We start from the raw sequence: 13,204 nt of genomic DNA, 5'->3' as shown, positions 1-13,204 counted from the left end.
ATTTGATTTTCTCTTCAAACACCAATGCAGAGATTTCTGGCTTTGGGAGTAGTTCAAGGAAACCTATTGTGCACAGCTCTGACAGAGGTTTTTATTGCAAAAAGAATTGGCTCTGAGATCGTGACAGACTGTTCTGATGTCACAGGTGGATTTGTAATTAAAAGAGACACCAAGCAGCTATGAGGCGTCACTGTGTTCTGAACTGTGACTGATACGGTAGGCCTACACAGGAAATTACAAGGCTTTTTGATTGCTTGATACCAGTCCAAATGGAGGGAGCTGTGGTTGCTAGGCAAACTCATCTACAAACAGTCAAGTCCAAAATTATTGGCATCCTTGATAAAGATGAGCCAAAAAAAGACTGTATAAAATAAAAAATAACAATACGGAGCTATATTGCGTGCTACATTTTTTTTATTATGTTCTGTTATACTAATACAATTTCTCAGAGAAAGATATGTTTAACAAGTTATTTAAAAATGTTTCTAAAAGACGGGTTAAAATCATTGTCTCCTCTGTTTTTAATACCTCACCTTCCAAGGATAAAGGCACTGAGCCTTTTTCTAAAATGTTTTATGAGATTGGAGAAGACATTGGGAGGGATCTTGGACCATTTTTCCATACAGAATCTTTTCCACAGAGTTTCAATGGGGTTTAATTCAAGATGACCATTGCAAAATTTAGATTTTATGATTACTTCATATTTTGATGTGTGTTTGGGATTGTTGTCTTGCTGGAAGATCCACTTGTGACCAAGTTTCAGCTTCCTGGCAGAGGCAACCAGGTTTTTGGCTAAAACATCCTGGTACTCGGTCAAGTTTGTGATGCGTTGATCTTGACAAGGTCCCCCAGGACCAGCGGAAGCAAAATAGCCCCATATCAAAAGATACCTTTACAGTGTGTATGGGGTTATTTTCTGCTTAGGCATCCTTATTTTGATACCAAACCCACCACTGGTGTGCGTTGCCAAAGAGCTCTTTTCAGGTCATCTGACCATAGCACCGGTTCTCATCCAAGTGCCAATACCATTTAGCAAACTGCAGGTGTTTAAATTTGTTGGATGAAATTAAAATAGAGCTCTTTGGAAAGATGCTGGGAGTTTAAATTCCATGTGAGGTTGAGTCCCAAGTAATCAAAATACAGCAGCATACTGTCATTTTACGGCAATAACACCATAAACTTAAAATACAGTAACTTGTTGTACATTTACTGTATTTTCACTGCAATCAGGTTTTGGTAGTGCATCTTAAAATTACAGGAAATTCAGCAGTAAAAATAAAGTAACTTATTGTTGTATATTTATCATATTTCCACTGCAACCAGTGGCCGGTACTGTACCGTTAAATTACATGTGGACTCGCATGTGGATCAGATAAGCATGTCAAATCCTTAAATGAAAAACCTGCATCAAAGGCATTCACCTTTTCGCTTATTTAATACAGTATTCTGGGTCACATGTAAAATACCGGTGACTATATTCAAATTAATTTAAAAAATGAACTACTGTACTTGAATATAGTCAGCAGATACTGTCTGTTTTATAAAAACAATACCACGTATTCCATAAACTAACACCTATCTGGTATTGCTGAGGGGATCCAGACATTGCAAGGATCTGGCCAGCACATTGACATGACTCTGTGGATTCTCAACAACCTGAAGTAGTGCACATTCATCAGACTGATTTCATGGTCTAACTCTATTTCACAATTCTTCCCTGTGGCAAAGTACTCGATATCTGCATCAACTTATTGGAAGCAGCAAACAATGAGTGAATATTACTTTTTTTAATATATAAAGCTGGATTGCAGCATGTTTCTATAAAAAAAAAGTCTATACAAATGCAGTACAACCCTACCTGCCACTATTCATGCACACACTCCGGTGCCTTGTGAATAAACCTATACCTTAGAGCCAGCGGACGGTCATACATCTCCCTGACAGAAATCCAACAGATTATTTTCTCACCAATGTGGGAGGTACATGCAGCCTTTTGTTTATGTTCACAATGATGGCTTCTAACATGTGACTGCCTGTTCCCTGGTGGATGTGCTTTTGTCAAGGAGCAGCGAGAATCATAACACCGCTGTTCCTGGCCTTAACAAGCCCACAATACCCTGCTGTACAAGAACATTATGAGCTTCTAGGGAGACACCTCACTTACAGTTGAAGTCAGAAGTTTACATACACCATAGCCAAACACATTTAAACTCAGTTTTTCACAATTCCTGACATTTAATCTTAGTAAAAAATCCCTGTTTTAGGTCAGTTAGGATTACCACTTTATTTTAAGAATGTGAAATGTCAGAATAAGCGTAGAGAGAATTACTGAAGCTTTTATTTCTTTCATCACATTCCCAGTGGGTCAGAAATTTCCCTACACTCAATTAGTATTTGGTAGCAATGCCTTAAAATTGTTTAACTTGGGTCAAACATTTCAGGTAGCCTTCCACAAGCTCCCCACAATAAGTTGGGTGAATTTTGGCCCATTCCTTCTGACAGAGCTGGTGTAACTGAGTCAGGTTTGTAGGCCTCTTTGTTCGCACACGCCTTTTCAGCTCTGCCCACAAATATTCTGTAGGAATGAGGTCAGGGCTTTGTGATGGCCACTCCAATACCTTGACTTTGTGGTCCTTAAGCCATTTTCTACAACTTTGGAAGTATGCTTGGGGGTCATTGTCCATTTGGAAGACCAAGCTTTACTTCCTGACTGATGTCTTGAGATGTTGCTTCAATATATCCACATAATATTTTCTTCCTCACAATGCCATCTATTTTGTGAAGTGCACCACTCCCTCCTGCAGCAAAGCACCCCCACAACATAATGCTGCCACACCCGTGCTTCATGGTTGGGATGGTGTTCTTTGGCTTGGAAGCCTCCCCCAATTTTCTCCAAACATAACGTTGGTCATTATGGCCAAACAGTTCTATTTTTGTATCATCAGACCAGAGGACATTTCTTCAAAAAGTACAATCTTTGTCCCCATGTGCAGTTGCAAACCATAGTCTGGCTTTATTATGGCGGCTTTGGAGCAGTGGCTTCTTCCTTGCTGAGCGGCCTTTCAGGATATGTCGATATAGGACTCGTTTTACTATGGATATAGATACTTTTGTACCCGTTTCCTCCAGCATCTTCACAAGGTCCTTTGTTGTTGTTCTGGGATTGATTTGCAGTTTTCGCACCAAAGTATGTTAATCTCTAGGAGACAGAAGACGTCTCCTTCCTGAGCGGTATGACAAAGAGGCACTGAGTTTGAAGGTAGGCCTTGAAATACATCCACAGGTACACCTCCAATTGACTAAAAATGTCAATTAGCCTATCAGAAGCTTCTAAAGCCATGACATCATTTTCTGGAATTTTCCAAGCTGTTTAAAGGCACAGTCAACTTAGTGTGTGTAAACTTCTGGCCCATTGGAATTGTGATACAGTGAATTAAGTGAAATAATCTGTCTGTAAACAATTGTTGGAAAAATTACCTGTGTCATGCACAAAGTAGAAACTTGCCAAAACTATAGTTTCTCAACAAGACATTTGTGGAGTGGTTGAAAAATGAGTTTTAATGACTCCAACCTAAGTGTATGTAAACTTCCAACTTCAACTGTAAGTCTGAGACCAGTACAGTTATAAGTTTGCATTCCTGTAGTTTTCCAAACACTCAAAAGCACAACAATGGGTGAATCCATCACTGAATACAGTCCCTCTGAGTAATTCCGTTAAACAAAGTACAACCGTTTGATTTGTTGAAAATATAATCTACTGTGTACAATAAATCATAAGATATTTCCAACCAACTTGTTTAACTTTGGCAACATAAACTTGGCAGGTTGTTCCAAGCCAAAATCTCTTTAAAATGTATCAGTGATAGCAAAGCCTGTGATAGTGTTTGCTCGGTCTTCAATCAACTCTTGGAACCGAGATTGGTAACAAAAGATGTTGGCTTGGAACAACCTGCCAAGTTTGAGCAGCAAAGTCTGTGATAGTTGCTTGAAGACAGAGTAAAGACTTCCTGAACCAAGATTGATAAGGGGACCAATATTTCATGACAGTCTAATCAGTAGAACATCAAAAGCGTATTTCTTGATTGAAAGAAAGCAGAGGTTGAAAATAGCAAAACATACACTTGAGACAAAGTGACAATGGTTCTCAGGGAACCAAATGCACTCAGATAATAGGCTAACATGTCAAAAGCTGTTGCAGTCGACAAATACAGGAATACCCGCCTGGCTTGCAGCCTCAGCAAGTTTTATTTCCGTTGAGACACTGAATAAAAACAACAGTAAAAAAAAAAGAGGTTGAAACAGTGGGCCTACCATACCTTTGTTTACACCCTGATAGTGCTACATTTAATTGACAGTAAATAGCGGAGGGAGAAAAATAGGACATTTAAAATAAGTATATTATTCTAATAAAATTTGGGCACTTATAACCCTAAGTCCTGTTCCTCAATATGTTGTTTCAGTCAGCACCTGTGGTAAATCATTGGCTCCCACAATTTCCTGTTGTCTGAAACATTAAGCCCGGTTAAATCTCCATCCTCCACAACAAAGATTTGATGGTCGCCCTAATTATGATGATTGACAGGTAAGCTAACCATCATGTAGGACTACTGTACCCAGGTACAGTTCAAAAAGGTTTTTAACAGTGGCAGAACATGTACTAAACAGAAATTAGCTAGTTCAGAGTCTATCAAAATACTGGTGACGCTACACTTGAAGGGTAGGCTACCTACTACATAACAAGTTTGACCCACACATTCATAAGCAGTACATGCTTATGTTAACAGCGGCAAAACAGGCAAATATCCATTTGTGGTTGTTGACTTCTGTTAACATCTCATTATGAATGTGTTATGTAGGTAATCCTTTACCAAAATGTTTGCCAAACCCCTGTGGTCCTCATGTTTCCCTCTGATCAACAGTATAAAAAGAAAGTCACAAACTAAATATGCTCCCAACAATTTATAAATATGCTCCCAACAAACCAACGTTTCGGCACGCAGTGCCTTCTTCAGGGTTGACCCTGAAGCACCTCTAAACATCTTTAGGTATGCAAAGCTGTAGGTTGGCAAAGGGTGACTACTATGAAGAATCTCAAATAGAAAATAAATTTTGATTTGTTTTACACTTTCTTGGCTACTACATGATATCATACGTGTTATTTCATAGTTTTAATGTCTTCACTGTTATTCTACGATGTAGAAGATAGTAAAAATAAAAGAAAACCCTGTAATGAGGTGGTGTACCAGTGAAAAGTTTTGACTGTGCCTTCGGAAAGTACTCAAACCCCTTGACTTTTTCCACATTTTGTTAGGTTACAGCTTTATTTTAAAATGTATAGATTTTTCCCCCTCATCTCTACACATAATACCCCAAAAATGACAAAGCCAAAACAGGTTTAGAAGGATTTTACGCTAATTTATTATTACAATAAATGGCAGTGATTACAGTCTTGAGTCTTGTATTTTGAGAGTTTCTCCCATTATTCTCTGCAGATCCTCTCAAGCCCTGTCAGGATGGATGGGGAGTGTTGTTGCACAGCTATTTTCAGGTTTTCCAGAGATGTTCGATCGGGTTCAAGTTCAGGCTCTGGCTGGGACACGCAAGGACATTCAGAGACATGTCCCAAAGCAACTCCTGCGTTGTCTTGGATGTGTGCCTAGGGTCGTCGTCCTGTTGGAAGGTGAACCTTCACCCCGGTCTGAGGTCCTGGGCGCTCTGAAGCAGGTTTTCATCAAGGATCTCTCTGTTCATCTTTCCCCTCAATCCGGACTAGTCTCCCAGTCCCTGCCGCTGAAAAACATCTCCACAGCATGATGCTGCCACCACCATGCTTCACCGTAGGGATGGTGCCAGGTTTCCTCCAGATGTGACACTTGGCATTCAGGTCAAAGAGATCAACTTGGTTTCATCACACCAGAGAATCTGGTTTCTCATGGTCTGAGAGTCTTTAGGTGCTTTTTGGCAAACTCCAAGCGGCTGTCAGGTGCCCTTTACTGAGGAGTGGCTTCCGTCTGGTCACTCTACCACAAAGGCCTGATTGGTGGAGTGCTGCAGAGATGGGAGAACCTTCCAGGAGGACAACCATCTCCACAGAACTCTGGAGCTCTGTCAGAGTGACCATCGGGTTCTCGTCACCTCCCTAACAAAACGGCCCTTCTCCCCAGATTGCTCAGTTTGGCCGGGCGGCCAGCTCTAGGAAGAGTCTTGATGGTTCCAAACATCTTAAATTTAAGAATGATGGAGGACACGGTGCTCTTAGGGACCTTTAACGCTGCAGAAAGCCAGCTGTACCAATGTGTCAGAGGAAACACCGCTCAGATGGCGACCGAAGTCAGCTTGCAGGCACCCAGCCCGCTACAAGGAGTCGCTAGAGCGCGATGGGACTAGGAAATCCAGACCGGCCAAACCCTCCCCTAACTCGGACACTGGGCCAATTGTGCGCCACCTCATGGGTCTCCCGGTCACAGCCGGCTGTGATACAGCCCGGGGTCTGTAGTGACGTCTCAAGCACTGCGATGCAGTGCCTTAGACCGCTGTGCAACTCAGGAGGCCCTTCGAAACATGTTTGACTGCAACAATTTCAAACCTTGCTTATGCTTGTATGCAATCACGTTTGTCTCTTACATTATGTGTGGGAATATTGGGAACAGATTTCTTAAATTTAAAATCACTTGGAGTTGATTTCCTGTTGCTTCTACAGTCATGTCCAACAAATAAAAACTTTTTTTTTTTTCTTGCTCAGAAAACTTGAAATCACCCGCTGGCCAAATTCAGCCCGAAGGCCGCCAGTTGGTGAACCCTGTCATAATGTTACTAGCGTAACCCCGGATCTGTGATATTATGAATATCACAGTGGGATTCACAAAATCTCTAAGAACCAAATCACATGTCTGTCAGAGACCGGTCGAGTGGCGAGTGAAATGAGCCCCCCTTCAAAACTAAAGTCACTCGCCCATCCTCTGGTCATTCTCTAGCATGCTGAACTTCCTCACAATGTTGCGAGTAGGGGAATGTGGTGAGGTATCACACTCATAATATCAGAGAACCGGGGTTACGCAAGTAACCTTTAGTTCTTTCAATTATTTGTTTTGATATCCCACAGCGGGAATTGGCTAATTCCTGTATCACATATGCTCTCTGAAGCCAGGTAGTCTCAACGCATCAACCCTCAAATGCCCCAACAGAGTACAGTATGTACCAAAGAATGCGCAGTGACGTCTAGACGGTAGAATGTTAGCACAGTGTTAGACGGAGAAGCTAATCGTTCAACAATGTGAACATAGCTAGCGTTTGCTTCGTGGGTTAGTAGCCTAGCTAGTTAGCACAATGTTAGCCAAAGAAAGTTAGCACTATGTTGGTCTTGGGACGAACAAAAGTGTGGCTCCCGACTGATAAGTCGTGATGCTAGGACGGTCGGTCTAGTCAACGTGGCATGCTAGTAAGTTGACCTAAACAAGAGAGTGAGCTAGTAATTCTACCCTTCCAGGTAGAAAAGATAGTCAGTAGGATAGTTAGCCTTGTGGAAAGCTAGCCAGGATAACTTAACCTTGCAGCTAAGCTAAAAAAAGGCTTAGTAGATAGCCGTGTGACGCTAGCTACCACAGGAGACAAAACGGGAAGAAAACGCTAATTCTTAGCCAAAGCAAAAACGTTCCTTTCGGTCAAGTCACCCAAGGTGGCATAACCTTGTGGCACACCTGTGAACAGTTGAACCGGAAAACAAATTAAGTCGTGCTGAGGAGAGCTGAGAATGACCAGAGTGCAGGCGAGTGGCTCTTTAGTATGAGGGGAGGGGCTCACCTCATTCGCCACTCGACCGGTCTGTCTCTGTCAGACATGTGTGATTGGTTCTTCAAGCATCTTACAGATTCTGTGAATCGCACTGAGATGTCGAAACAAATAATTGAAACAGAACTTCTACGCTATAACTCTCCAGCAAACATGTCCACATTGGCACGATGTGGGGTAAATGCGGGCTAAAACATCGGCTCCACATAGGCTGCCCACATTGGGCCAATGCGCCTTTGCTCAGCGGCGCCACATTGGCCCCAAAGGTATTGGCAGAATGTTGACAGCCCATATCTGGTGAGGGAAGCCCTCACTTTGTCTGAAATAAGCCCATCTTTTCCCAGCAAACATACCCACATTGGCACGATGTGGGCCCAATGCGGGTTAAAACATTGGACTCATGTAGGCTGCCCACATTGGGCCGATGCACCCTTGTTCAGCGGCTCCACATTGGTGGCCCCAAGGGCAGCTCTCACGTCGCCTGAAATAAGCCTACCCCTTTGGATCGGCTGCCCGTTACAATTGTATCAAAGACAAAGTTGTTGCTATCTAGTGATCTGCAGTTCGTGAACGATTTGTTTGTTTTGAACAACTGCTTTTACTGACTTGAGAGTCATGATTCGTTTTTTTCTGAGTGACTCATTAATTTTCGTATTTTGTTTGACCTGCTGGCAGCAATGAATTCTACAGCAGAATTAATATGCGCCCCTCCGGTGACGTGCTCCAACCAACCACTGTCAGTCATACACTGTATATGCGCTCAGGCAAAATGGAGCATGCTGTAAGCAGCATAGAGAAGGGGAAAAAAAACATGTTAAGAACTGATAATTGATCGCATGAAGCAAGAATGAATGCAATTCATTGATTATTGAATGTTATGGACACAGCTTTGCAGAACCAAAACATACACAGCCTCTGCTCAACAAACTCGAATTCCAGAACTAATCATTTGGGGTGCTGCAGTTCGCAAACAATATTGTGCTTTACCCTCATGGCAGTCAATCGATGCATTCCGCCAAGAGTCATTCACAATCTAGTCCGGTTGCGGCCACAACTAGACGTTGTTTAAAATTTAGGCTACCAAGAATTCATCTTATTTGTATCCCCATAAATCAACAAATGGTCATGATTTAAAACACATTTTTACAAGCCTCAGTCCCAGATGACAGCTCCAACAAGCCTGTTATGGTGAACGACAAGTGAATGAGAGGTTTGTAAAATCAAGACTATTTTGAGTTTTCAGTTCATCGTTTGCCTGTAGAGGGTCCTACGTGCTCTGGGCATTACTGACTCAAATTAACAAAATAAGTTGAAAGTTGTGTTATTTTGACTGAACGAGTCAGTGAAAAGAGCTGAACTTCCCATCACTATTGCGATCATACGTACAATAGAAAAACCTTCCTAATACTGAGTTGCACCCCCTTTCACCTTCAGAACAGCCTCAACTCTTCAGGGCATGGACTCTACAAGGTGTCAAAAGCGTTCCACAGGGATGCTACCCATGTCGACTCCAATGCTTCCCACAGTTGCGTCAAGTTGACTGAAAGTCCTTTGGGTAGTGGTCCATTGTTGATACACATGGGAAACTGTTGAGTGTGAAAAACCCAGCCGCGTTGAAGTTCTTGACACACTCAAACCGGTGCGCCTGGCACCTACTACCATACCCCGTTCAAAGGCACTTACATTTTTTGGTCTTGCCCATTCACCCTCTGAATGGCACACATACACAATCCATGTCTCAAGGATTGAAAATCATTCTTTAACCTCTCTCCTCCCCCTTTTTTTTTTTACACTGATTGAAGTGGATTTAACAGGTGACATCATTAAGGGCTCATAGCTTTCACCTGTGCTGCATTCCAAACACTTAACAGACAAACCCTCTCCCCTCAGGTTAAGTGGACACTTCTGATGACGTCTGACGAGTTTACACTTGCAGGGCAAGGGAGGGATTCATTTTTAAATGGACTGACCTTATCTGGAAATTTGTCACTAGATGATTGTGTTTTCAGCCACCGGTAGCTTGTGGGTGCTTTATATCTGCATGTCTACTTATATTAACTATATAATTATTAATATACACCTACTGTATGATAGCTAGTGGACTTTTCTTAGCAGTCATCCCAAATTGAATTATGGGGCATTTCAGGCCCTGAAGTGAACACAATTGTACACTCCAAACTCCATTAAAAACGAGGGCTGAGGGGCTTACATCGCAAACTTCCCTTGCTTGGCTAATAATTTGGACCAACGACATATGGACGCGGGGATTCCCATAAGGGCATAAGGAGAGGCTGAGGGTGTGTATTTTATGAGTTTGAAACGCAGCCCTTGTCTGTCTATGGAAAGAGCAGGTGTTCCTAATGGTTTTGTACACAGTGTATATGTTTTGCCAGAAACGTTGTCACATGCACTTAGTCTGTAAAAATACTTTAGATATCATTGGGTGTACAAAATAAGTTGACATCACAACAGAACAGTTCAACTGGAACGACACTGAGTAACAGTTGCACAAAAATAACTTGTGAACTATAAAGTTCTATCCACGCCCCTGCCCACAATGGGGTCATATTTGCTGGGTCCTCTCATACGTCGTTTAATTATCCAAACACGACATTAGCACTTATACTGCCTTATACTTATCACATGCCCTTCAAAGCCACACGCTGTAAAATGTGAATTCCATCGGACTCACATAGGAGTGAGCCACCAGCAAAAACGTAAACAATGTAGCAAATACGTACCCATGCCTATCAAACCACCACCAGCCCCAAATCCACCATCTATAGGCTACAAGATCTGGCAACTGTCGATTCAATAGCACTCATCAAAAATCCTAATAGGCTACAATATTTACGGATTGCCCTTTTGTCACAAACACCAGCAAGGGATACATGCCGGAATGCGCGAGTCCGTTCATCCGCCGTGTGTTATTTGCATCGAGTCAGACTTGGTTATCTATTTGGCGACACGGGGATATTAAAGCATAGGCTACTCACCCAGAAGATAGTGGCATATACAATGACGGTAAACTTCAGAAAAACGTAGGAGAACCTCTCGCAATATCTAACATCATTGGACATGTTTGATCCTGAACGATGGACTTCCTGTTTCTCGTCCCCCACACTTTGAACTCTGTACCGCGTCGCCTCGTGCTGTCTGGCCAGTTATTTGACTGAATAGATAGACACTGCGAGGAATGAATGGGGCACTTATGCCACTGTGGCTTCTGATTTTGGTAGGCTTGCTTACTTCATAAGTTAAAACAAATTGCGTTTCCTGATCGTTCCTCTATTTCAGTAAGGCAATCAATTCAGTTTTATTTTGGTTTCACTGTTGGAAGAAATTCAATGCATGAATCAAATGCACATATACAGGCATAATGAGTTATAGCCTACGTATTCATTTGGACAGTGAAGCTAAAACTTTACATTTCTCCATACTCCAGCATTTTGGATTTGAGAAATTGTTTTATATGAGGCGACAGTACAGAATGTCACCTTTTTTTAATTTGAGTGTATTTTCATACATGTTTTACCATTTAGAAATGAAAGCATCCACATTAAAGCAAGGTACATTCCAAAAGCAATCGTAGGCTACACCATGAACAAATATGTATATTTTCTGACATTACAGACCAAACATATTTACTGGTAATATTTTATAATTAATTTATATGGACATGTAGGGTACACTGTATACAACACCTGGTTTTGATATAGGCCTATACCAATGTTTTTCTTGCTTCGTTGTTTTCTTGTTTACCCCATATTTTGAGGAATATACAATCATTGATGTGGTTATTTGTAAGATTGTCTATAGGGTACTCTCAATGTGGTAGGGTAGGCTATGTCAAATGTAGCAACATTAGATTCTATTATGAATTTTGAAACCAAAACATGAAACTTCATGCACAAAGGTACTGCCTTTTTTCAATATTATGTCAGCAGAGTTACATTCTAACCTTCTGTTTTGCCTGTCTGCAGATTCATTACAAATCTATTTTGATTAATTTGGCTTGCTGGTATTTGTCTCAGGTGGGGAGAGTACCTGGATGGTACCCAGACAGTGGATTTAATGTTGTTGATTTTAGACAGTAAGTTGAAAGAAGCTTTCATTCAACCTTTTCTTGCCACATACTGTATGATGTTGTTTTCTTGTGGTGGGCCACTTGAAATAGAATGGCACATAATCTGGTATGTTGAGCCTGAATCATTGGGGAGTGGTTGTCGGTGTGTTGGACTCTGAACCTTTCTACATCTCTCTCTCTCTCACCGTGTGTGTTTCGATGATATGCATGCTATTCAATGAGATATTCCATTGACATCTGGTTAACTCTGACTGCACCATCACCCTAAAGCTGCACCACATCCTTTTTGTATTCAATTCGATATCTTAATGAGTAAAAAAAAATACAGCTGTATTGTAGACATTGCTCTACATGCAGATATCATGTTCAGCTTTTGAAAACAACCGGGCCATAGTACTAATCCTCAGACTTTTATATTCCAATATCAATCAATGCTACACTAATGCAATAAATTACTAAGTGTCCAATTTGCAATGGACAAGTTGGTACCTCAAGAAATTGACCAAATGGCATCAATAGTGCAATATTAGCCCATGGGTGTGTTGATATTTGGTAACATGGTGTCATTGTGGTTAAACCTCTTGACCCCTATCAGCTATATGGAGCCATTTGCCTGAAAGAGCCCATTGTAGACTGATGCAATTTCTCCATCCTCTATATAAAACACTTAAGCAATAAGGCCCGAGGGAGTGTGGTATATGACCAATATAAATTATAAACTGGGTCATTCGAGCCCGGAATACTGATTGGCTGACAGCCGTGGTATACTGTATCAGACCATACACCACATGTATGACAAAACATGTATTTTTACTGCTCCAATTACATTGGTAGCCACTTTATGATAGCAATAAGGCACCTCGGGGGGGTTTGTGGTATATTGCCAACTTACCACGGCTAAGGGCAGTTCTTATGCATGACGCAACTCCCTTAGCCGTCGTATATCGTATATTGGACATATACCACACCCCCTCGGGCCTTTTTGATTAACTAACTCACTAACTCATATCCAGGGTTGTCACAGGAAGGACAAGATCGTCAAGGATGTCAGCCACCTGAGCCACGGCCTGTTCACCCACCTAGAAGGCGGAGACAGTACAGGTGCATCAAAGATGGGACCATAAGACTGAGAAACAACTGCCATCTCCAGCCCATCAGACTGTTAAACAATCATCAGTACCCTGCCCTGGTCACTTTAATAATGTTTACATACTGTTTCACCCACTTTATATGTATATACTGTATTCTAGTCATGGCTCATCCTATATAATACAGAATTGTTTAAAAATAAATGGTGTATTTTCTTAATTTATTGCTAGGTATTGCAGC

General features: G+C 41.6%; 1 protein-coding gene and 1 long non-coding RNA gene across 2 annotated transcripts in view; one reads left to right on the top strand and one right to left on the bottom strand.

Moving 5' to 3' along the window:
* Nucleotides 1–10,947, bottom strand: part of tspan15 (tetraspanin 15) — a 50,776-nt gene extending 39,829 nt beyond the window's left edge. Inside the window, exon 1 of the mRNA XM_071393797.1 lies at nucleotides 10,785–10,947. Coding sequence (XP_071249898.1) covers nucleotides 10,785–10,868 — 84 coding nt within the window. The 5' untranslated portion in view covers nucleotides 10,869–10,947. The remainder of the gene's footprint in view (nucleotides 1–10,784) is intronic.
* An 824-nt stretch (nucleotides 10,948–11,771) lies between these two features.
* LOC139571180 (uncharacterized) lies at nucleotides 11,772–13,167 on the top strand. Its single transcript, XR_011674250.1, has 2 exons — nucleotides 11,772–11,881; nucleotides 12,889–13,167. It is a non-coding gene; the product is annotated as an uncharacterized lncRNA (long non-coding RNA).
* Nucleotides 13,168–13,204: the final 37 nt, after the last annotated feature.

The sequence above is a fragment of the Salvelinus alpinus genome, chromosome 3, assembly GCF_045679555.1.
Source record: "Salvelinus alpinus chromosome 3, SLU_Salpinus.1, whole genome shotgun sequence".
Lineage (NCBI taxonomy): Eukaryota > Metazoa > Chordata > Actinopteri > Salmoniformes > Salmonidae > Salvelinus > Salvelinus alpinus.
The sequence above is the reverse complement of the archived record's forward strand: the minus strand, read 5'-3'. Positions and strand labels throughout refer to the sequence as shown.